Source organism: Plectropomus leopardus, chromosome 12 (genome assembly GCF_026936395.1).
Source record: "Plectropomus leopardus strain MGB_pleo_1.0 chromosome 12, ASM2693639v1, whole genome shotgun sequence".
NCBI lineage: Eukaryota > Metazoa > Chordata > Actinopteri > Perciformes > Serranidae > Plectropomus > Plectropomus leopardus.
Genome location: NC_142187.1, coordinates 34,926,583 through 34,951,551, shown reverse-complemented (window position 1 = coordinate 34,951,551; position 24,969 = coordinate 34,926,583). Strand labels below are relative to the sequence as shown.

The following is a 24,969-nucleotide window of genomic DNA, read 5'->3' as shown; positions in this document are numbered from 1 at the left end:
GCGTTAGGTCATTACCAGTGGGACCACAAACAAACCACAATGTTTCAGATACACTTTCTTCATACATATACAGATATTTGTTCATTTTACACTGAATATATTTTTTGGTTTTGGCCTATTGCGTGGCCAAAACAAGACTTTCAAAGTCACCTTGAAAACTGCAAAAGACATTTTTCACTGTTTGATATTTTAAAGACCTTTAAAGACTTTTTTTTCTCAGATGAAACAAATACTCTAATCACTGAATTACTTGATCAGCGTGTTCCTGCATGGGGAGGATTATTTGTCTTTGCAGCCCTTTAACACTTTTTTGCATTTCCTCTCTTTCTTCCTTTATTCAGTGTAGACATAATTAGAAGTTTTGCAAACGTGTTATTTTAGAGAGATGTAGCCCGCTGTTTATATAATGTGTTAATCTTTTGGCTTTTACAATAGTTTCAAACAATGTGGCAAGAAAAAGAAAAGAAAAAGAAAAACAGTGGATGGATCAAATTTTTTGCATGATATATCTGAGATGACGATGTTATCCTCAGAAAGTCGGGTCACGCTGAATCTAAAATCTAAAAATATCACATCTGTGTGACTCTGAGAAAGCTTCACACACCGCTGACCGCGTTGGTGAGCGGCCAAACCACGATAACTTACTTCCTGTTGTGTTTTTGAACACCTGCACGCACCTGTCCCTTTCACCTCACGCTGTAACTTTGCCTCAGCGTTTGAAAACTTCTGTGGTATTTGGTAGTGAATTTGGGTGATAACAATTAATCTCATCAATTACTTAAGAATTTAATGGAACATCTGAAATTTCATCGGTTAATTGATAGGCTATGAAATATTGTCAAAATATTTGCAATATGTTGTTGTGAGCTTTGATTGAGGAGAAAAAAGCATGTGGTTTTGTTTGAAGTGAGCAAGGGTTTTGAAATTTTGGACGTTTTTTCTTTTTTTTTAAAAAAAAAAAAACTTTTTGGGGTGGTTTTCTATTTTTTAAATAATTTTTGGGATTTTTTTCAAGATTTTCTTTGTATTAGGTAATTTTTACTTTTAATACTTTAAGTACATTTTTCAGAGTATACTTTAGTGCCATTTTTAATGGTTTTGACTGTGGTTTTTTTCTTTTTCTTTTTTTTTTTTTTAAATAATTTTTACTTTTTTGTAATGGTTTTTCTAATAATTTAGTATTTTTTTATTTCTGCATTGGGCACATTTACTTTTAAATGATTTTGATGTTTTGGATGTTTGGGTGTTTTATTCAGATTTTTTTTCTAATAATTTTGACTTGGTGGATTTTTTTATATTTCTGGATTGGGTACTTTTAATACTTAATATAATAATAGATATTAATAACGCATTTTCCTGATTATACTTACTTAAGCACCATTTTAAATGTAGGACTTGTAACAGAGTATTTTTACAGTGAGGTATTAGTACTTATGTAAAAGATCTGAATACTTCTTCCACCTCTGATTGTTCATCTTGTGCAAACGTTTTGCTGTAAACCCAAGTCAGAGCAGGAACACAGCAGCCGGTAAGAACGGCTGCGGGGGAGTTTTAGCCTCCTCCGTCTCTCGGCTCGGTCCTGTCCGGCGTCTGCGTCCCGCCTTGTCCGCCCGCCCACCGCCGAGTCCATAACACCACATCATTAAAACACAGAGCGCAGAGGCATAAAGATCCAGGCTCCCCGGTGAAAACGCCGCCTTCTGCTCTCTGCTCCAAACACACCAGCTCTGTAATCTGCACCGCCTTTTATTTTCATATTTCTGTATCTATATCGTTTTCTCTCTTTACGGTGTGTGTTTTATTTCCCAGAGTGACTCAGAGAAGTGAGCCAGCAGCTTTTCATCATCTGGCCGCGGCTGTTTGCGAGCATCGAACCTTTGATCCTCAGTTTAAAGAGCGACGTCTCGAACTAGCCGCCCTGTTCGCGCGCCTCCTGCGTCACTTTGCACTCATTAACTCCAAAATTAAAATGCAGCGTGTGTTGTGGATGTGTAAGTGGGACGAGCAGCTTCCTCGCTGGTGGCGCCCTGTTCTGCTCTTTTTTGTGTCTGAATAAGAGATAATCTCATCATGTCCTTATAAGTCACGTATTTGTGTGCACATGTAGTTTTAATATCTGCAGTGTCTCCTCCTCTACTTGCTAGATAAAGTTTATCATCCCAGCCCTGTTTTCTGCCCCCGCAGCTGCACAGTGTAACCTATTTATTACCATCTACTTCCTCCCTGAAGGAGTTTCCCAACTTCTTTGCAGCCCTGATTATTTCTGCATGTTATGCTGGCTCCGTTTTTATTGGTAGTGTCCAAATTTGATTATGGAAACAAGTAGAAAACGAGCACAGCCTTCACACCCGCTGCTTTGTCTCCTCTTTATTTTACAGAGACAAACTAAAGACCTGGCTGAGATTGAGAACACGTAGGTATACAGTGGCGTAGACTGATGATGCACACCAACAACATTTTGTTCTTTAGGTTGATGGACGTACGTCATGGCGTGCGATTCAGCAGGTGATGTCATCGTACAGTCTGCATACATCAAAGCTGATGTGGTACCAAAGTTTATTAGATCCGCGTTGCACAGCGTGACTGCACTGAACTTATCAGACTAAAACTAAGACTAAATCTGCAGGAGGCTTTACACGTAGAATACCTGATTGGCTTTTGATACAAAGGAATGTTTTTATATATTTTTTGGCACTTATTACTCTTTAGGTGCACAATATGAGTGGAGGTTTAATCTAAAGACATTGACCTCAAACCGTCCACTCTGAGAGCTTTAATGATGCTGAACAGACGGTCGAACACAGGAGCAAAAATAACAAACACCAAAAACCAGCGATGTTGTCTTTGTGCAACAGCTGTGTTAAACTATGAGAGGCTTCGTGTCCGATAACGGTGAACTAAACACCGTCAGACTCTGTGACCCGACACGGACCTCAAGTGTAAACAAACTGGATCAGTTGCAGCTCATCGATCCATCAGACAGTCCAGGACATATAGATCCTGAATGACGAATCTGTCAGCTGAAGTCCAATCTGCTGAGCCGTGTTCGGGGTCAAGGCCAGGTGACAGGAAGTCGATGGCACCAGCTCATCCGGAGCTCTGCCGCTGGAGCCGCAATCAGTTACACACATCCGTGACGCTGCGGCTGCAGTTCGTCTACAGCCCTCAAATCAGGCTTCAGTACTGGGACGCCTAAGAGCGGGAGCTCTCTGAACCTCTGTACCGCTGATACTCGACTTACTGCCTGTGGGCCAAATCTGGCCCCTGATAGGGTGCTGAGTGCTCCACACCCCCTGGAAGAAGTCCTAGCTAAGTCCCTAATGTCCTACAATCTGAGAAATGTCTTTTCATCTTAAATGTCCTAAAATTCTCAAAACAAGCGAAAATCTGATAAATGTTCTAAAATCTAAAAAAATGTCCTAAAAATCCTACGTGTCCCTAAACCCTACAAAACAATCTAAAATCCCAGAAACATCCCCAAAAACCTAGAAATGTTCTTAAATCCTAGAAATGTCCTAAAATCCTAGAAAAGTTCTAAAATCTTAGAAATGTTTTCAAATTCTAGACACATCCTAAAATCTTAGCAATGTCCTCAAATCCTGGAAATGTCACAAAATGTTAAAAATGTCCTAAAATTTTAGAAACATCCTAATATCCCAGAAATGTTCTAAATTCTTGAAACATCCAAAAGTAATAGAAATGTCCTAAAATCCTAGAAACATGTATGTGGCTGCTGGGACTGGGCCCTGGCCCCCCCGGCCCCCCTGGCCCCTGGCCACTTGTCTCCTTTCATTTTGCACAAGTGTCCCCTAAACAAAGCTGGTTGAGCGTCTCTGCTCTTTACCAAATGAGACTGAAGCAGATTTCCTCAACAAGTAAACTCGGGCTCAGAAAGCCGCCCTGCAGCTGAGAACGTTCGGAGCAACAACACCATAAATAAAAGAGTGACTCAGCCTCCGACAGGTTTAAAAGCCTCCCGCTGTCACGGCGAGTCCCCGACTCCCTCTGCAATGAGTGTGCGGTCAGCTCGACGGCGCCCAGAGCTTTACGCTTCTTCGAGTTTATTTGGATTTGACCTTGAGAGGCTCTCCGTGAGGCGTCAGAGTTTACGGTCGTCCTGAGACGTCAGGCTGCAGGGTTACACAAAGACAGAGAAGCCGGTCAAAGAGGAGTTTCTTCGTCTTTTTTTTGGTGTTCTTAGTGAAACTTTGTGTTTTTCGCGGCTCTGAGGACATCGGGGGCTTAGCCCAGACATCTTTTGATGCTTTTTTATGCACTCTGGCACCTTATTTACCTGGAAAAACTATGAGTAGTTGTTAGTAATTAGTAAAAACCGAATACAACTGCTATCATTAAAAAAATAACGATGAGTACCTTTATTGCCCTCTGTTTTGGAGAGAAATGTTTTCTTTAAAAAAAACACAAAAAAGACGAACACTTTTTTAAAGATATTTGATGATTTTTTTTTCAAAATACTTGCATTTTTTTCCTTTAATTTTCTTCCTTTTTTAACTTTTTTTTCCTTTAAACTTTCTGGATGATTTTTTTTCTTTACATCATTTTGTTGCTTTAAAAAAAATGTCTGATCTCTTTTTTTTCCTAAATATTTTTGGTGAATTTTAAAGTTAAAATCTGTTCCAAACCCAGAGGTCTGCCGGAATAAAAATCCCCAAAGTTGCACCATTTATCAAAGCCAGAAACTGTAAAAAGTGAAATTACTGTTGGATTTTCAAACGCTCAGGGGGTAAAATATTTGTAACTTTTGGGAGGGTAAAAAAACAACCCTCCCCTCTCCTGTGACAAGTAAAAAACAGTCCCTCTGGCCTGTTCTTATTTTTGAAACTATATACATACATGTTTAGATCAGGGAGCTATTTATAAAATATTTAGGGCCTCATGACGCCACGTTTGTGCACTAAACGTTTCTGACATGCTGCTGCGGGTTTTCCTCCTGAAGTTGAGCCGTATAGCTGCTCTCATGTCGTTGTGGGTAAATGTGTGTGAATCACTTCTCCTTTTAGTCGCTGATGCATCTGTGCAGCACAGCGAGGATCTTTTTTTCTGCTTTATAGACACTTTACACAAGATTTTCAGCGAGAGGGAGAGTGCTTTTATCTCTGTGCAGATTTGCTCATCAGCCGAGACTTCAGCCCGCAGCGCTCGGAGGCAAAACTGGCAATGATGCTCTTTCATATTTAGAAACGACAGCGCATGCATAAAACAAGGGTAAACTGAGTATTGTGATCATCAGGATGCACGACAAGCATTAACAGAAACACAGATCAATCTTACAACCAAGAAAGTCATCTTTTTCCACGCACAAATAAAGATGCAGACATGCAGATTTACAGCGCAGTTGTTTCAGAAAATCAAAGTGTTGAGCGACATCAGCGGCCTGTCTGCTCCCAGGAGAATAAGAGCACTAATGACCATGTTTACTCCGCGCGCACTGAGCAGGTCCGTGCTCCAAAACGGGAGAAATGGAGGGAGGGCGGATAATGGGCAAAATGTTTTGCTTTTTTTTCTCCCCTCAGCCTGCCGTGTTTCAGTCACCATGGAAACTAAAATGCCAAACGCAGCGGTGCACACATCAGGAGCGCAGAGGGAAAAACAATCATCATATGATGCCTCATGCTGAAACTGGGAGGAAAGTGTCAGTGTTATGACTTTGCAGAATAACAGCAGCGTTGGAGTCTGTGGCGCCGCAGCACAACAACAAAGTCAGCAGGCTTCATTTAGGCCACGTTTAGACGACAGCGGCCTGCTGAAAACAGAAACTGAAATGTCTTTTGTTTCAAAGAACAAACAATCTGCATTCATATGGTAACACTGTGAAAACAACCTGAAACGCTGTAGTCTGCGTGCCAGGCCAGTAGCTGGCGGCGTAACTTTGTAATGACTCACCATAGAAGAACATCATGCACCTGAGCGAAAAAACGTTTTTCTGCAGCGGTCAGTATAGAGCGGAGTCCAAAAGTTCAGAAGTCCTTTAGCATTTTTGCTCTTCAGGTTCCCTCGTCTCAAAGTCTCTGGGTTTTTTTTTTTAATGGGTTTTTGGTAAAATGCCTTAAAAAGGTCTGTGGTTAACACGGGGTAAATATATTTAGACATTTTGATCTGAAACATAAAATATGTCCGTATAAACCCAGTTTTTGAACTTTTAAGGTTTTACGCATCCTAAAAAAGTGTGTGCGGATGCAGTGTGAGCGCTTTGCATGGCATGTTTACATTCAGCCAATACAAAGACGCAGACAGATGCAAATTTGGACTCATTGTATGTGGTGCACAGCATGGACCACCACAGCTCAGTCTTCTGGTGGAACAGGCAGCTGAGCAGAAACAAAGTGACACTTTGTGGTGGAGGGAGAAGTTACAGGACTGTAAACGGCCAACAGCCAGCAGGCAGAGAGAGATTGTGGAGAATAACAGCAAGTTTTTTACTTCTTACTCTGTGAATTAAGGATTTATCCGGACCAACGCAGAGCTGCTGATCGTTGGAACAGCGGACTTATGCCAGTGAAATCTGATTTGGCAGTGTAATACAAATATTCTGCGATTCATTTTGTTGTCCATACAAAGTTTTAAAACTCGAAAAGATTTATAATAATCATAATTACATTTTTAAAATTATGTAACAAAATCATTTTAATTTTTAAGCACTTTTCTAGGCAATTTCCTTAACATTCTTTTTCATTTGTTTTTTTCCCTGTTTTTTATTTTTATGTATTTATTTATTTTAACAAATTTTCAGTTATTTTCTTATATTATTTTTACTGATTTCTCAATAATTTTTGGGTAATTTCGTTTTCCGTTGCCCCATATTTTTTAAAGTTATTAAGCCAATTTTCTCAGTTTTCAAAATGGATACAATTGTAAGTCAGTGTTGAGGTGCATGTAGCAAATTGCTTCGCTCAACTTTCTATCTGCTTTGTTGATTGATTTGATTTGGTTTTCTTTATTTTTATGCAGTGTCTGCTTTTTTCTCATCAGCGGAGGACAAATTCTCCTGAGTCTGTGTTTTGACGTTGCATTATTTCGACGAGGAGCGTTTGCAGAGCGTCACTGCTGCTCTGGCATGTTGGAGGTTTTGTTGTGCTGAAGCGATTAAACCTTCGATGTTCAGGTGAAGCTGAACTGCAGCTGAACTGCGCTGCAAACAGCAGACAAAGCATTTCAGCTCGATTTCTTCTTCCTGCTTTTTTGCGGCTGTGAGGTGGCTGCGTCTCCACCGGGGAGGAGCAGGCGGAGGTTTATTTTAAAATCCCCGAATAAGACTCGTCTTTATTATTTTTAGTTGCGCTCCGGGGCTCGTTGAATTTTTATCTATTGAGGTCAAACATTTCGGAGAAGCTCTTGATGTAAAACTCCCGCAGGATTTAGATTTAATTCAGCTGAAGTGAGACTTTGGGATGATGTAATGATGACGCCAGCAGACGCCGGCTGTAGCAGTCAATCACAGCTGCAGACGTAATCAATTAACCCTTTAACCCTCTGGTTTCACTATGGACATTTTTGTCCAAATGGGTCATTTTTCGCTTTTGTTTTTGCAATCATTTTGGCTTAGTTGGTGCATATGACATGATTTTTTTGTGAAGAGTTTTTTTTTCTTGACAAATTTTGAAATTTGAATTTTTGTAAAGGGTCTATAATACCCTGTGTACAAATTTACTTTATTTAAGGTCATTATGGACAAAATGTCCACTTCGAATGACTTTCATTAAAACATTATATATAAATATTTTTTTCCCACTTTTTTGGGTTAAATATCTTAACCAGCTTTGGTCCTGATTACAAATACCAAATAATTAAACATTTTAGGGATTTCAAAATCCTGAAAGTAAATGAATATTTGGTCGTTATGACCAGGAATGAAGCTGATCAAAAGATTTAACCCAAAACTTTAGAAAAAAAATATATTATCCTGTAGTATTTTTACAGCAGCTTTTGGAAAAGGACATTTTTGGCCTTAATGGCTTTAACTGTTTTTTAATTTTAAATCTGATTCTGCACAAAAAACCTTAAATCCATCAAAATCAATGTTGTTGGTGTACAGGGATACATGAGACAATTGCTTTTGACTCGATCAGTTTTCAGGAGGAGCGAAACATTGTTTCAACGAGCTATAAGGGTACCAACAAATTTGTCCACGTCCGTATGTATATATCTGCACCATGAAGTGCATTAGCTATCCCTGTTTGCACTGTTACCATGGCAACAGGCAGCAATCACCTGGATTACTGTTAATATTGGAAAAGATGTGACGTTATAAGGTGCTGCGAGGACCATAATTCAGCGCACAGCAGCTTTTTAGTCACATGTTGGAAAATTAAGAAACATGTTTTGTGTTGTTCCCGTGCTGATTGGTTCAGAGCCTGACAGACGACACTGAGGGTTAAGCTGTGTGATGGATTATTCAGGCATTAATTCACCACCAACACAGGACGATTGTGCGACTTGTACGACACGTTATAATCCCGCACTAATTAAAGGACGTGAAATTAAAGCAGCAATCTCTCGTGTGCAGACTCTCACTGAGGACGTAAGTGATTAGGACAGAAGTTACATGTGTGGTTTGAGCGTGTCGTAGAGCGGGGAGACTCAAATAGCTTTGCCTGGGGGCCACTTTTATAAAATCGGCACGGAGCCAGGGGCCAATCGCAGCAGCCCCACACACGTTTATGTTTTCAGGATTTAAGGATATTTCTTATACTTTATATACTATTATATACTTATACTATTTTAAGGATGTTTCTAGGATTTTAGGACATTTGTACTATTTTAAGGACGTTTCTAGGATTTTAGGACGATTCTTAGATTCTAAGAAGTTTCTAGGACTTTAGGATGCTTTTAGGTTTTTAGGACATTTCTAGGACTTTGTGGTGTTACTAGGATTTTAGGATAGTTCAAAGATTTTAAGAAATTTCTTGGAATTTAGGACCCTTCAAGCACTTCAGGACGTTACCGGGACTTTAGGACATTTGTATTATTATAAGGACGTTTCTAGGATTTTAGGACGATTCTTAGATTCTAAGAAGGACTTTAGGATGCTTTTAGGTTTTTAGGACATTTCTTGGATTTTAAGAGTTTCTTGGATTTTAGGTCATTTCTAGGGCTTTGTTATGTTACGAGGATTTTCGGACATTTCAAGGATTTTAAGAAGTTTCTTGGAATTTAGGACACTTCAAGTACTTCAGGATTATAGGATGTTTCTAAGATTTTAGGATGCATCTAGGATTTTCAGTAATTTTTTTTTTCGGATTTTAGGACATTTCTAGGATTTAAAGACATTCCTGAGACTTAAGTACGTTTCTAGGATTAAAGAACATTTCTCAGACTGTAGGACCTTTGTAGGATTATAGGACATTTGCAGGATTTTAGGATGTTTCTATGATTTTAGGACATTTCAAGAATTTAAGGACATTTCTAGGATCTTTGGACGGGGGTGTGGGGGATCCTCCACTGGCACTTCCTTTGATCAACAAGCTCTATTTTGACGTTGTTTTATGCACTCTGGCACATCATGGAGAGGAAAAGTACAAAAACAATTCCCAATATGATTCACTTTATTTTTACTGTGAATTAATAAATTGCCGGGGGCCCACCTGGCACTTTGAGGGACCAGAATTGGCCCATGGACTGTAAATTCAGTATCACTGTTAGAGATTTATTTTCATCAGAGAAACAAAAAGAAAATCAGACGTAAGTGGGAACAAAACAGACTCCAAGCTGCAGAAACAGAAATAAGTGCAAAGTGTTTCATGAGAAGAGACGCAGCTGGAAGTTAAGAGCAGAAAGCAATTAAAATGTGACTGAAGACAACGTCCTCCAAGAGCAGAGAGGGAAACACTCATTAGTCTGAGGCACAACGCTGAACACTGAGCCGCTGTGATCCGTCATTAAATATTGATTACATCGCTGTTTTGGCAAATTAAATGAATTACATGTTGTGGTGTAAGTATAAAAACAATTATTAAAGATGAAATTAGAGGAAACAACATGTGCACAACAAATGCACGACAAGAAAAACAAGCTCTTACCAAAAAACAATAAATTACATAACAATATAAAAATGCGGTTTGCTGTGGTCACGTTTGAGCGGTAAAGCGTACTTCTTATGATTATTTCGAAAAAACATCCTGTGGATTATGATTGGCCTGGAAAGCGTCTTTAAAAGCTGCCGTTCACGGTGTTAATATCAGCCTTATATTCCACTGACGATAAAGGGACGTCTCAAGGACAGCTGTGTCTCAACATTTCGGTTCAGTCAAACTAATAAAAGAAGAGAAAAGCGTATTTTTGTATTACAGCCTGACATTAGCAGTTTTCTGCTGTCATGTCTTTCCCTTTGTGGTGATCCACAGACGAGGCGTTTATCCGATCGCTGTCGTCTGCTCTTTAGTCGAAGGAAGAACAACATTTCCAGCCAGACTTTTGACGCCGGCACAGTTTTATTAATCAAGACTTTACATGTCAGTGATTTATGTTTGAACTGTGTGCAGAGGAATTCCTACCAAGAAAAGAACAAAAAAAGAGAGAGAAGAAGACAATAAATGTAACCCACCGGTTCCATATGTGCCAGTTTTCAGAGCAGAGATCCTAAATCAGAGGCCCTCAGCCTTTAACCCTTAAAAACCCGGAACATCACTCTTCTTGTGCTGCATTCGGACATCTTTCACGTGCATTAAAACCTTTCAAAATGAAGCAAATGGGTTTGATTTCTATTGAAAGCAGGGCTGAAAAGGCAGTGAGCAACTTGGCAAGAGATGTCCCACAAATTGCAAGAAATTAGACTTGAAAATGAGTTTTTAAAAAGAGAGGGAGAGGGAGAAGATATTCAAGATCATAATTTAAAAATTAAAAAAAAATAAAGAAAAACTAATAATTGTAATAATAACAATAATAATAATTATAATGTGTACATGCAGATTATTATTAGAATTGTTATTTTTATTATTCTTAAATATTTTATTTATTTTTTTGTCTTTTACTTTTTTTTCTTATTTTCTTAATAACATTTTCTTTTCTTTTTTGATACATTTCTGGTAATTTTCTTGAAACTTAGAACATGTAACTTCCTCTCATGTTTTTATTTTTAAGAGGCCAATTTGCTCAGGTTTTAAAGGGTTAAAATCAAAGTGTGACTCCTCATGCTGGAGCGTCACTCCTCTGCTGTTGCTCTACATCCTCACCTCGTGTACAGAACGACCCTCAGCGGGTATAACAGCGTCCTGAGGGTGAGATGTAAAAAATGCAGCAGCATGCAGTGGACTCAGAGGACGAGCGGCATTAAGCAGAAGGTCACAGTCTTTGTTTAAGTCTGCGTACAGAACCTGTGTATTAATATGTACATACATACATGCACTGCATTTCCATACCGAGGCCATGCGTGCACCATTGCAGTCAAGGTTAGAGGAAAGCAGCAGTTCTGCATGTTTTAGCTCATTTAGTCCAATCGCTTTACATCCCAGCGCTGCGTTCACTGTGGATCTGCGGCTCCACTCACCGGTTTTTATTTGATTTGAATATGATCAAGATGATTGGAAACTTTGGTGCATCATAGTGATTATAAATCATTTTCAGTTCACTTTTTTTAGTATCAGCAGTGTTTTCTCCTGTTCTGGAGGACGGCAAAAAGACACGTTTCTAAACTTTGGACGACAAAGTATTTTCTGCTGTCCTCGCCTAATTTTACCGTCCTGCTCAAGTTTACCAAAATGACCGCAAATCCTTAAAAAGTTATAAAAGGCAGTGAATTCTTTAATTTACAAATAAGGCTGTAACTGGAACTAAATTGAGCTTAATTTATCTTTCAACAGCCTTTCTGACATTTCATTGTAAAATCTCAAAATAAATGGTAACCTTCTTTCTTTTTTTTGTTAAATAATTTAAATTATTACTTTCCTTAAACTTGTCATGATGGGAATCCAAGCAGTGTTTAGAAAAATTATAATAATTCTGTAACAATTTTAAATGTCATTACTATACTTAGAAAATATTTTTTTCCACAGCTTTTTCTATTTTTTTCCCGCAACATTTTTCCGTAGTTTTTGAAAACATTTTTTTAAAATATACTAATTTATTACATTTTGCAGAACATTTGCTAATTGCCTTTTACCCACGTCTTTGAAAAGAAATCAGCAGTTTACTTAGGGCTCAAAGGGTTAAAAACTTGCGAAAGGCGTCTTAAAGAAAGTCGATCCAGGTTTCAAAGGGTTAATTTTTCCTTTAAGTTCAGGTGTCCGTCACTTTTTCCTCGTCCCGTTTGCCCTCATGGCTGATGGTCATCAGCTGGAATCAGGAGGAGCTGTGACCTGCAGAGTTTCGGAGCTCAGTGATCAGCTGACGCTAGACGTTTCTGTTACCCAGAAACCTCAGCTTTACCTGCGTCATCTGTCCAGATCCGGCCTCGATGAGCGGGGCTCCTGTGTTTTACGACGGCAGCCACGCTCTCTCCGTTCACCCCGATCCCGAAAATATCAGATAGTGTTCCTCTGTTCACCCCGGGGACACGCGCTCTCAACAACAGAATCTGTCTTCTCCTTCCGAGGCGGCGGCGCTGATGAATTGGTTCGGCGGCTGTGCCAAAACAGGTCGACTCTGCAGCGCCGAGCCCTCGGGGAGTCTGCAGGGTCACAGCGACTCCCACTAATTCATGAACTGAGCCCCAGATATGTGGAGTGTAACTCGTCTGGATATTACACGGAAAAATCTGACAAGATGAGCGTCCTTAAAATCATCTTGGAAACCGATTTTATTGAAAAAATTAAGCAAATATAATATACGTCTTAGTTTAGGTTAACTTTATATTTAGTTGTTAAGTTTGCTTAGAATTTTGCTGTTTGAACTGAAATTTATGAAGTTTGAAGTGAAATGAACTTGTTCTGTCTCAGTGTTAACAGCTTCAGTAAACCGAGTTAGTCTGACCGACCGTAAAACAAGCTGCAGTCCCACTCAGCCTACATTTCCCATCATGCCTCGATCTGTACTGAGTGTTTTTTTTAGTTTGCAGTTAATTTTGCTGTTTTATGATCTAAAGGTAAATGCCAGTTTTTGTCAGTGTTTATAAAGTGTGTGTGTGCAGAACATGGTGTTTTCTGCTGGTTTTTATTATCTCTGTGTAAGTTTATATGTGACGCCGTGACTGAGGTGTCCGTTACTCTTTCATCAACTGTGTTTTCTCCAAAGACGAGTTAAATCTTTGATTTAGTGAAGATAGTTTTATCGACAGGGTTGTCAAATGTCCCTTGTCCTCTGCTGTCTTGCGTATTTGAGCTCGTTCTAAATGTCTTGTGGACCAATCAGATTGCTTTGTTAGAACTACGTTTTCTGTGCTTTTCGGTAAAAAGTGTTCAGATTTGGCGACGTTCCTACCATGAGGAGTAGCAGGTAACCGAGATGTGTTCAGACTGGAGGAGCTGGAGCTGCTGGAGACACGGTGATGGTGGACGGCCTGCAGCTTGAGGCCGGTTCATCATTAAAAATCTGCATTTCAGACTAAAAACTCTTGTCAATGCTGCAGAAAGTGAGGAGCAGGCACAATACTCTGTCAGTTGAGTACTCCGCCAGCGGGGAACGTTTCCACAACATTGGCTAATAAGTTATATCCTACAAGTTGCAATGAAGTTTTAAAAATAACATTTAAATCTAAGAACGTTTTAAGGATGTTTTTCTTTTTAAATGTGGTCCCTGTACAGTTATGTGCTAAGACGTAGTGTTTGAGAGGTGACAGATCAGAGAATACGCTTTTATAAAACGCTCCTGCAATGTTACATGAGAACAAAGGGAGAACGTTTTCAAAGCAACATTCAGAAAATGTTATGAGGACTGAGATTGTAGACCTTTTTTTAAGTAACACAATTTAATAAATTTACTTTTTAAAAAAAATCATTTTGTTTTTAGAACCAAAACTTTCCAGCTGAGTATTGACTACATGTGACCAGTAGTTTGGTCATGTTTACATGTTTAGTTATGCTGAGGTAAATTGTTATATGTTGGTCTTTTATTTGCAGTGGAGCTTTTTTCCATTATTATTATTATTTTATTTAAAAAAAGAGGATTTAAGGAGTTATTCCAGCGCTGTGTTGCCTGAAACACCTAATCGACGTTTAGGTGTTGCTGTTGCTGAGGAGGTGGGAGTAAAAACCGAGGCGGTGATTAAACGTTTCACTAGTCAAACATATTCTGTCTCTGCGTTTGCTGCGGCCCACTCTGGACATTATGTGCTCTTCTTTAACTGCCAGCGTGGAAATCTCCGAGCCCCCGGATGTTCCGCACATGTGCCAGGAAGTGCCAGTCAAAAACACGACACCCCCAAACTCAGATTAGTCATCACAGCACACAAATCCTTCTGCGCAGTTTAATGCAGATCAGAAGTTTTATTAATTATTTTTTTAGTGAGTTTTTGATACTTTAATAAAGTCTCACTCAGGAGGTTTTATTCTTTTGTCTTTAAACTTTTCCTTGAGGTTGACTTTTTCCTCCGTCCCTGTTTTTCGTCATCGTGACGCAGTCCTGTGTCTCAGTCTCTGGCTGTAATGTGAGTTTCGTCATCGTGCGGAGCCACGGCGGGGCGTCTCTTTCTGCTCCGTCACCGCCGAGGCTCTCGGTGGACGACAGGACTTGTGCATTAAGAGGTGATGTTCACTCAGACGTGTCTGATCTGAGGCAGCAGCTGAGGGAGTCGTGCAGGTAATGTACCGCACGTCTAATCTTTGAAGAAACGTCCTCTGGCCCTGCCCTACGTTTAATCTCACAGACATTTAAAAAAGGAAAACATGACGCAGGTCGGCTTTCAGTGTAAAACAGGGCACTCACGCTATCACGGTTCAGCTGTAATTCAGGAGACCTAAAGTGGAAAAATTTGGGTCAAGTTTAGAGATTTGGACTGTTAACTGTTGATTGGTTGCCTTTTGAAACTTGTGCAATGAGGCTTGATTTCCTCTTTAACATAGAAAGAAGGCAATGAGCAAGAAGAAGAAATAAAGCAGAAATTATCAAGGAATTAGTAAAAAGTACAAAAAAAATCCTAAAAGTTGGCACAACCCCATAAAACACCCCGAACAAACAACGGAAAACAAGGAAAACAGGAAATGACGTGGAAAAAAACCTGCTTAAGAATGAGAATAATTCTGTAAAATAATAAAATTATTTAAAATATATAATTATTCTAATTCTGAATATACAATTCTCTGGATATTTTTGATAGATTAACAAAAAAGACTGGTCTAAATCTCTGCTCTGCTATCTGGATTGATAAACAAAAACTGTAAGTTTTGACAGAAAATCTTCTCCTTTAATTGTAACTTTGGTCACTGAACAATCTTCAACAGGAAAGTGAAAAAAAGACTAAGTACCAAAAAAAAAAAATGCTTAATTTAAAAAAAAAAAATCTGTAAAATAATTTAAAATAAACAATATATATAATTGAGCGAATTATAATTATAGATAGATCATTTTTTCTTAGCTTTAAAAAAATCTAAATCTTCACCCCACATATTGACATTCAGAAAGCAGCACTGTACGTTTTTAGATTACATTTTCCCCTTAAATGATCATTTACTGGCTCTGTATCAAAGTTTACTATCTTTACTCCCCAGTCTCAGTACATACTGTATTTTGCACCCGCATAATAATAATAATTCACTCACTTCATGTGAGATGACTGACTGAATTGGTCATTATTGACCTCATTTAAGAGTTTTTCGGAGGGATCGTTTGGGATAGTTGCTGTGAGGGTCCAAGGACAGAGGGACTGTTTGCTGTAAAGCCCTCTGAGGGAAATGGCGATTTGCAGTAATGGGCTTATAAATAAACTTGAATTAAATTGAATTAGGCAGAGATGTGCCTTCTCTCCTATAACGTATAGTACTATTACTGTCCTGTTATTAGGTACACCTGCGCAGTCTAAGGCAGTCCAGTACAACTCTTCTGCCATAAAGTACTTTTATGACGCCTATAATGTCAGTTTAATTATGTGTGAAACATTGAGGTCACAGTTATTGGTGTTGTACTAGACTGCTGAACATTATGAGCTTTGCAAAGATATAATGGCAGAGCAGTTGCATTAGATTGCGCAATCGTTCCTAATAAAGTGGCCACTGAGTTTAAATTCAGCATACCCTTTGCACCGTGGCAGTGGGGGGGGGCTGGATGGGTTCAGCAACCGTGGACTTTCACCTGAGAACCTGCTGTTCTCTTCCTGTACGAATGTTGAGCCAAACCATGATGATTATTTAAAATTTTAAAAAAATCAATTTAAAACTAACAGGAATGGACAGATTATCGGCATGGCAGATTATTGGGGCCGCTATTTGGGATTAGCGTGTGCAGGCGGGTTTTTTAAAGCAGGGTAAACCTTGTAAATTTGAGCGATTGGCTGTATTCCCACTGTCACTGAACTCTGGGGAGCAAGTCTGCATTTCTGTCAGCTGGCGTCCGTATGTACGTGTGCATTGTCCTGTTTTTGTGTGTCTGTGTGATGTCACAGACAGGCAGGAGAACAGGTAAACAGTAGACAGCAGTAGGATCAGAGGTCTTTGAAAACTTTTCACTAGTTTCTTCTCGTTATTTATCTTTTTCTTATTAAGTCTCCCTTTCAAACTCGCTGAGGATGAATTTGGATCTGTGTTTTAGCGTCGCTTAGGAGGAGAAGGAGGGTAATTAGTGACGGTGCATCATTGCATCTCACAGGTTAAGGAGCTGAAATTACCACGTTCACCCGCGTGTTGTGTTCCCATCAATGTCGATCGGAGGCGATAGAAACTTGTGTCTACTGTCATTTGACCTGGGTGTGAATGCTGAATGTACTCATTCGCATTGCATTAAAAAGCCAGATGATTTTAAAGACTCATTTCGCAAAAATCTTGCAAATATTTGCCTGTTTAAATATGGAAAAAGTTGTGGTTTAATATTCATCTTGTTTATTTGCTCATGTCGGCAATAACGCACATTAATCTGTTTATTGCGACCTGATTCCAGAAACATCCGTATAAATGACATTTAAAGAGAAGTCTGGGAGAGCAGAGCGGGAGCTTGTTGCTGTGGCTGCTTTGGGAGAAGGGATGACGTGATGTACTGCTGCCGTCATCATTGTTACAGATTCTCTTTGAAGGTTTTTTAGAGGACTTCAAACACGGCTATCACACGGTGCAATTAGGAATTTTTTTCTCTGCATATGTAAGGATACCTGTAGCTTTCCGCTGGCAGGACAGTCTCTGTGCCGCCTCTTATCGATGTTTTATTCTGAGGGGATGTTTGCACATGTGGCAGGATTTAAAACTGCATCTGATTAGCCCAGTTTTCAGCCCAAAATGGCACATGCTGTTATTTGTCTGAGATGCTTCGATTCGGGTCACAGCTGACAGAACGATTTGCAGTCAGGACATAAACTGATCTTTATACGTCTTGTGTGCTTAGCTGGGTCAAACAAGGATGGCATTTCATCCAGCAGAAACGATTCAAACTTTGACATTAAAGCAACCAGTGGTCCTGAATCTTAAATCACTGCGCATCCTCCCTCTTTATCAACATTAATCAGAGAAAATACAGTAGATGCTCCTTCAAAAAGATCCCGTCTGTTACTGTATGTTTCAGAGAGAAGGTCAGTTTCTAACAAAGTGGATGCGTTACTTTTAATTTACTGTTTCGGTTTCATTTTCTCATCAGACAAACCGCTGTCCTCTGAATATTCAGCTGACAAAATCTAAACAAGATAAAAGTCTGTTTGTGGCGGCAGACGTTTTATTCGTTTCGGGCTGTCTCAAGTAAATAAATGGCCTGCCATAAGACCCTCATCCATGTGTTTTTGGAAGCAATCAACTCCATAATTTACAGGTGGCAATTTGTGTTTTACCAAAATAAACATTGAAAAAGTTGCAGTTGAGAAGCGTTCAAACTGAATGCACCAAAGGTGAATACACCATGAAAACTGTTATTAGTCATGAAAACATTACTTTATATATATTATAGAATATGAAATACACACCTCACATTCATTTGAAGACTGTCTCTGCGTTTGTGACCACCAGGGAGCAAAGAAAAGACTCTGAAGCAGATGACGCAGGACTGAACAGCAGTTTCTGGTGTCATTCACAGGCAGAAGCACCTTAACTGGTGCTGCTGCTGCCCGTCACTCGGTCCATAATGGCCTCCTGCTTCCTCACAGAGGCCACTGATTCATTTTAGGAACCTTTTACAGGAGGCTAAACACACCCCGAGGACACACATGATGTCTGAATGGCCTTTTAAATGGAAAACGGTAGAAAATACAGTCTCACACAGTGGAGGTGACACTTGAACTGGCAAAAAAGTCATATTATGAGCGAACCAGAGATTTAAACCAGCAACCATGAGCTCATCGTTAGTCATCGTAACTCATTCTCTTTGTGTCAGAGCCGCTCAGGTTGAACAAGCTAAAAGATGCACTTTAATGTCTGTCCTTGAGTTGCTGTCAACCTCTGGACGCTTTCTGCTGTGTTAAAGTAGCGTCATCGTTAGTAAGACTTAACCCTTAGGGACAGTTTGGCGCATTTTAAGTGCTTTTCAGTCTTTATTTTTTGGTCATTTTGGCTGTGTTCATTCATGTGGCATACAGTTAGTCCAGATTGTGTATTTGAGTGTAATCAGTGAATTTGCAGCTCAGCTCCTACAATAAGTCTAAAATACACTGTGGAAACTAAATAGTTACATTCAGACTGTTCAGGTCCAAAAATGCTCCATTGAAACCCATTCAAACTGACATTTTTGATCCCACAGCCATCAGAGCAGAAAAACAGGACTTGTATTATTTCTGGGTGTCATTCTGGGCTTTTGACTCTGAATTTGTCATTTTGACTATTTTCCACCTGATGAGGTCATTTTGACCATATTTGGCATATGGAGGAAATACATGCTATTTCCACTAGGTGACCTGTCACAGTCAATGTAGCTGCTGATCACTGACATATCCCAGACTGTCAGCAGCTACACTCACACACTGACATATCCCAGACTGTCAGCAGCTACACTCACACACTGATATATCCCAGACTGTCAGCAGCTACACTCACACACTGACATATCCCAGACTGTCAGCAGCTACACTCACACACTGACATATCCCAGACTGTCAGCAGCTACACTCACACACTGACATATCCCAGACTGTCAGCAGCTACACTCACACACTGACATATCCCATCAGCAAAAAAATCTACTTAGCATGTTAAAAATTATTTCTTTTTCTGTGTTTTTCATCTTTAAACAAAGTGTCATCATGACAAAAAAATGACATTTAAAGGTTTAAATTTAAGTATTTAATATTTATGATTAGGACTGATGTTGGTTAAAAAAATGAATCAATGAAAGTAGAAAATCATGTTAATATATAAAAAGCTTGATTTTGAAAAGCGTATTTTGTGTGGGAGCATTTATTGTGCTGGTGCGGTGCAGTGCATTCTGGTAGTTGTAGTTTTTCTCTCTGTTCATGTTGCACCAAATTCAAAAGAATTTTTGTCTTTCTGCTGTCGAGGTTTATTTAAAGACCCTCTCTATATCGGTGAAATGTTTTTTGAACTGCGAACGCTGATATAGGTAATATACATACAGACACCATTTGTTTCGTTACACTTTCTGTGTCTTTGTACACACAAATATGTCAAGGTGATGACTGTTGAGCCTCTGAGTTTTGTGTGATTGTGGACGCTGTCATCTGTTTTTGCACCTGTATCACGTTGCTCTTTACACAGGTAACATAGATGGAAAGTAACTGAGCACTTTCACTGAAATACTTTATATAGATTTTAAAATGAGCCAGAAAATAACCTGAAGAGAATCTTTGGCTTCTCGATGAGCATGATCATATTCAGAGTTGTACGTACAGTAAGGAAAGTAAATTAAGTCCTCACTGAGTACAGGAATTACTCATTCTGACGCCGACTCTCAGCGCGGCGCTGAATTTAGAAAACTGGTTTAAAAACGTAAACAATGTGCTCCCGTTTCCTCCGGGGAAGGCATTAGTGAAATGAGGAACAGGATGTTCTTCACAGGTTACGCAGAAGAAGAAAAAAGGTCTTCTCGGGTAAAAAGGAGATGAGATTAAATCGGGACAAAGATGAAAAAGGGATCTGATTTAAAAGATTGTACAAATGATAATAAAGTCCACTGTCGTCCTGTAAGTTCCCCACTCAGTCCTGCTGTCCCTTTACCGGTTTTGATGAATTCTGTTATTGATATGGATTGATAGATGATTGATTGTGCAGTATTGAGCAGGGTGAGGTGGCTTCATTTGAAGTATTAGTATCTTCCCGGGTGACAGATTTTGTTAATCTGGGCTGAAGTTTTAATTCTTTTTTTTATCACTACTTGGACAAAAGAAGTCAAATCTTTGAATTTTGAGCAGATCAGACCACAGATTCCTCGACAGCAATAGATGGGTTGGTCAGAGCTTCTTGTATAAATGTTAGCTGCTGTCCAGCTCGGAGGATTGATGCTTGAATGGATCATCCGGAGGGAGGCTGGCTCACAGCGGAGTCGACCAATCACAGCAGTGTGAAGTTTGTGTCAGATTTTTTTTTAACATGGAGGATTTCAGCCTTATCTGACAGCACTGGTTCATATAGTAACCACATAGGCTGCACTCACACAAATCAAATGTGTAAATATTCAGCCTGAATGTCCAGACCTCTTTTTAAATCAGCACAAATGTAGATACAACATCCACATTTAACAAAACACACATTTGTATAATCACTTCAGTAATTAGTTCAGTTGAAGCTGAAAGAGAAATGAAGAGTTGAGTGTACTGCGTGTAAGAGGAGTTACTCAGAGCACAATGATGGGTCGCTGCCTCAGAAATTAATGATACCGGTCGATATTTACTCAGATAATCTAGCTTGTTAGTTACAATTTGAGGTAGCTTTGCTTGGGTAATTCCATTGGACTACTTAATACTTGTATGTCATTACACTTCTGTGGGAAATATTATACTTTTTACTGCATTAGATTTATTTGACATTAATTTAGTCACTTTTCATGGAGATTTAATGGCAGAGTTATCAAATTTCTGAGAGAGAGTGCAGGCAGATGACCTAAAGTTAACCTGCAGCACTGTGAATGTCTTCACCTGTCATTGAAATGCTCCACGTGGTGAGTAATAAACTCTGTCTCCATTTCTTTAATAAAATAATGTGCTGCGTTATCACAGTCCTGAATGATGCAGACAGATCAGAGACTGTATGTAAACACAGATGTTATAAACAGCATGCATGTATTATAACGAACAATAATAATAACAAAGAGCTGCGAAAATCTACACGCTGCTGTGATTGGTTGGCTCCTTTGTGAGCATTTGATGACGTGCGGCGGAGCTCCCGCCCCATTTTAGCGTCATCTGAGACGTCAGCGTTGATTGGCTAATACTTCAGAGCGGAGAAGATGATTGGCTGGCTCTGTGGCGGCGCTGCTGACACTAGCTGTGAACTTTAGCTCGTCCGTAGGAAGCGAGCTTCTGTAACTTGTGTAATTTAATGAAGTGGACTTTTTACTGTAGGTTTGAAACCCTACATTTTTAGGAGAAGTTGGAGTTAAAGCGTCTGGGCGGCCGCCAGCCTCAGGGACACTGTTCTACTCAAACTGCCGGTGAAACAAATGGTGGATTTAATGGTGCAGTGTTTTTCCGAAGAAAAACGGCTAACGGTTAGCATGGAGGAGAGGGCACTCCTCTGTTTTCTCGTGGAGACAGCGCCTGGTCGAGGATTTAAAACATTTTTCTGACAGGATAACGAAACAGAGCAGCGGGAGTCATCGGGAAAAAGAGGTGAAACTGTTTAGTTGAAGAGTAAATATGGCCGCTCAGACTGACAGCAGACAGGTGGAGGAGAACAGGTACGTGTTTAACCCTGACATAACTTTTATTTAACTGCGTGGAAAATGTGAAACAGCGCTGCGGGGCCACGATGAGTCGGTGCACTCCCTAAACCCGCAAATATTCAGGTGCATTTGTGAGGCAGCAGCTGAGTTTCCATCACAGATTTGCGCAAAACTTATGTTTTGATTTGAGATGACTGATATAATGCGACTTCTCTCGCGATGTTACGCGAATCCTCTCACGATGTCATTTTAGTAACCATGGCGATGAATGTTCAAAACATTCCCTTTTTTAAAAAACTTTTTATTTATTGTTTATATATATATAAGTGGTCTCTAGATTTCTTGCATCGTCCGTATTAATGAGGACCACTGTTCATTAAACCAGTTCATTTTCATCAGGTTTATTTCTGTTGCAGCCTCAGTAAAGCCAATCTAATATTGCTGTAATTTCTTTGTCTTGTATCAGAGTGAAGAAGATCTCCGTCCCTTCCTCCGTCCACACATACAGAGTCATGTGTTATTAAATGTCATGTGACTTTGTTGTGCTTTGCATTCTTCTCTGGGTTTGATGGCGGTTGGCATCCAGAAAGTGGCATTGCTGCCACCCAGTCTTACACCTCATATGGTCTATAAAAGTAAAAAAGTGTTTCCATTGCAGTTTTGCGTCTGAAAGGCCACCTCATGGGAGCATTAAAACGTATGTATTTTGCCATAGGAAGGAGGTAGCCAACCAAGTGGAGGAGACGTCATTTATCGCTATACAGGCAAACCAAACAGCTGCTTTGGTGAGTGAAAGCACATTTAACTTCACTCAGGCTTTTTGTTGCAGTGATTGATAGTAAATGGTGAGAGTCAGTCTGTGCTTATGTCAGATGTTGTCAGTGGATCTGCAGCTCTATAGAGAGATGTCTGTATGCCTTGTTGACCTTTTTGCTGTTTGCTTTTATTGTCATGTAGGGTTATTTGGATCGAGCTCAACTGTGTTGGTTCATGGCGATGGAGTATTGAATTCTTATCTAAGGCTTGTGACAGTGGTAATGTAACTGTGTAATGTGTGTGTACAGTATGTGTTAGAAACTGGCCACTCTGTACTCTTCCTTTAAGAGTCTTCAGTGGAGCCATGCACGATCTTGATATGATGAAAAATGATATGATTTAAAAAAAAAACAAAATAACCCCACATCAGTAGTGAGAGTATTGTAGTTTCCCTAGTATTTAGGGTATCTGTTAAAGTGGTTGGTGCAGTTTCTGTACAAACTGAGAAACCACACTAGTTGCTCCCACTTTTCGACCTCAGAGCACATGAACACAACCAAGTCAAGAGAACGACTCGCAAACTCAGAAACTACGACCTTCCAGCATCTCATGAGAGCAGTATTAGTATGTGGGTTTTGGCTGCTGCTGGTTACTCTAAACCAGCACTGAATCTTTCATGGGTATGAAGTACTTGAAAGTACTGGTATACTGTAACCCTAAAGAGCTTTTTGGCCCTAATACAGTCTGGAAAATACAGTTTCTTGCACCTTTTCTACATATTAAAACAACAAAGTTTATACAACGTTTACTCTGACAAACACTCCAGTTGACTGCTGTCAAATTTCCACTTTGGCCTTTCACTTGGACCAAACATTGTCAGCAGCTTTATTTTTCGCCCAAATCAATGCTGACACATTGAACGGAGGATTTATTGACACATTGACCATTCAGCCTGCTGCGCCACATCGTACGGGTCGCACCGGCTCTTTGCTGACGTGCATGGAAACGGTTCTGTCCGTCCAGTCAGTGAGCGGTCTGTAAAGCTGCTCACAGGGAGGTTAACCTGCCATCGTGCTTTTGATTGAGATTAATACTCTGCTGTTATTAGTAGTGTGTCCACTCTGTGTGAAGTCATGTTGTCCTTGTATCACATGATGTCAGTATGTAGTGTTCATCATAGCTGTGCAGCGGAAAATAAGGTGAATTGCTGCATATTTACAAAAACGGTTACAGCCTTCATTAATCTTATTTATTTATTTATTTTTTTAATTTTGCACATTTTACAATAAGAGATCGTCCTCAGTTAAGTTTTTTCAGTGTTGTGTGGTGGAAAAATTGTTGTAAAAAATGCTGTACAAAGAGACCTGTTAAATTGGTACATGGATATTGTGTACTTTGATTTAATTTGATTGATTTTTTTGAAGTCATGGATCAGGTTTTTGCATCTTATGATTTATAAATGGCTGTACTTTAGCTGTGTTTCTAAGGTGGAAGAAAGATGTTTTTGTCACTTGTTAATGTGGGACCGAAAGCTCAAATCTGAATTGAGGATAACACCACCAAACTTGTGACTTCAGATTTAATCCAGGGGGCATTTCTGTTTTTGTTATAGGGCCCACTAGTAGGATCTTAGTTTTATCCTCATTTAACTTTAAGAAGTTATGGCTCATCCATTATTTATTGCCAGCAGGCAGGTAGTGATGGAGTTTATAGCTGCAGCATCATTTGGTTCAGCAGAGATGTACTACTGTGTGTAATCTGCATAACTATGAAAACAGACATGGTGCTCTCTAATGATGTCAAAAAGTGGCAGCATGTATAGTGAGAACTGTAGTGGACCAAGGCAGCTTCCTTTTGCATCTCCAAAACGGATGTCATGTTTCACAAAAACATGATCTCCAGGACTGACGTAAAACTTTCTCCCTTAATGTCTGTTTTGAACCAGTTTTTCCTTTTAGTAATAACAAGACTCTCATACAGGCTAAACACACTGACCTGCAGTATTGTCTCTTTCTTTCTTGAATAAAAATGCTGACAGCAGCGCAGACATTGGATGCACATGTGGTCTTGCAAATACCAGTAAGGGTGTTTGCACACATTCAACATACACTGTCATATGTGCAGTGCCTGTAGGTTAATCCAGTCTGCACAGTCTCAGATCCTGATTACGGTGCAGTGATGCATCAGCGTGGATCCTCGCATATATGAGCAGCTGATGAAACACATGTAACATGGACTGTCACAGCTACATGGATTCAGAGACGACAGATTTGCATTTATCCTCACAGTGAAAGCAGTACTATTAATATTTAATGCTTTTAAACCTGACCAAATTGGCTAAACAAAAGAGGAAGGCAATGACCAACA

The 24,969-nt window shown here is 39.6% G+C and overlaps 1 protein-coding gene across 5 annotated transcripts in view; it reads left to right on the top strand.

The window, feature by feature from the left end:
• The window catches only part of kcnq3 (potassium voltage-gated channel, KQT-like subfamily, member 3), a 132,289-nt gene that overhangs the window by 62,717 nt on the left and 44,603 nt on the right, over positions 1-24,969 (top strand). The window contains exon 1 of one of the 5 annotated variants that reach the window (XM_088085945.1): positions 21,458-21,861. The exons of the other annotated variants lie outside the window; for them this stretch is intronic. Coding sequence (XP_087942071.1) covers positions 21,821-21,861 — 41 coding nt within the window. The 5' untranslated portion in view covers positions 21,458-21,820. Of the gene's footprint in view, positions 1-21,457; positions 21,862-24,969 lie in introns of those variants that run through there. 5 annotated transcript variants of the gene reach the window in all.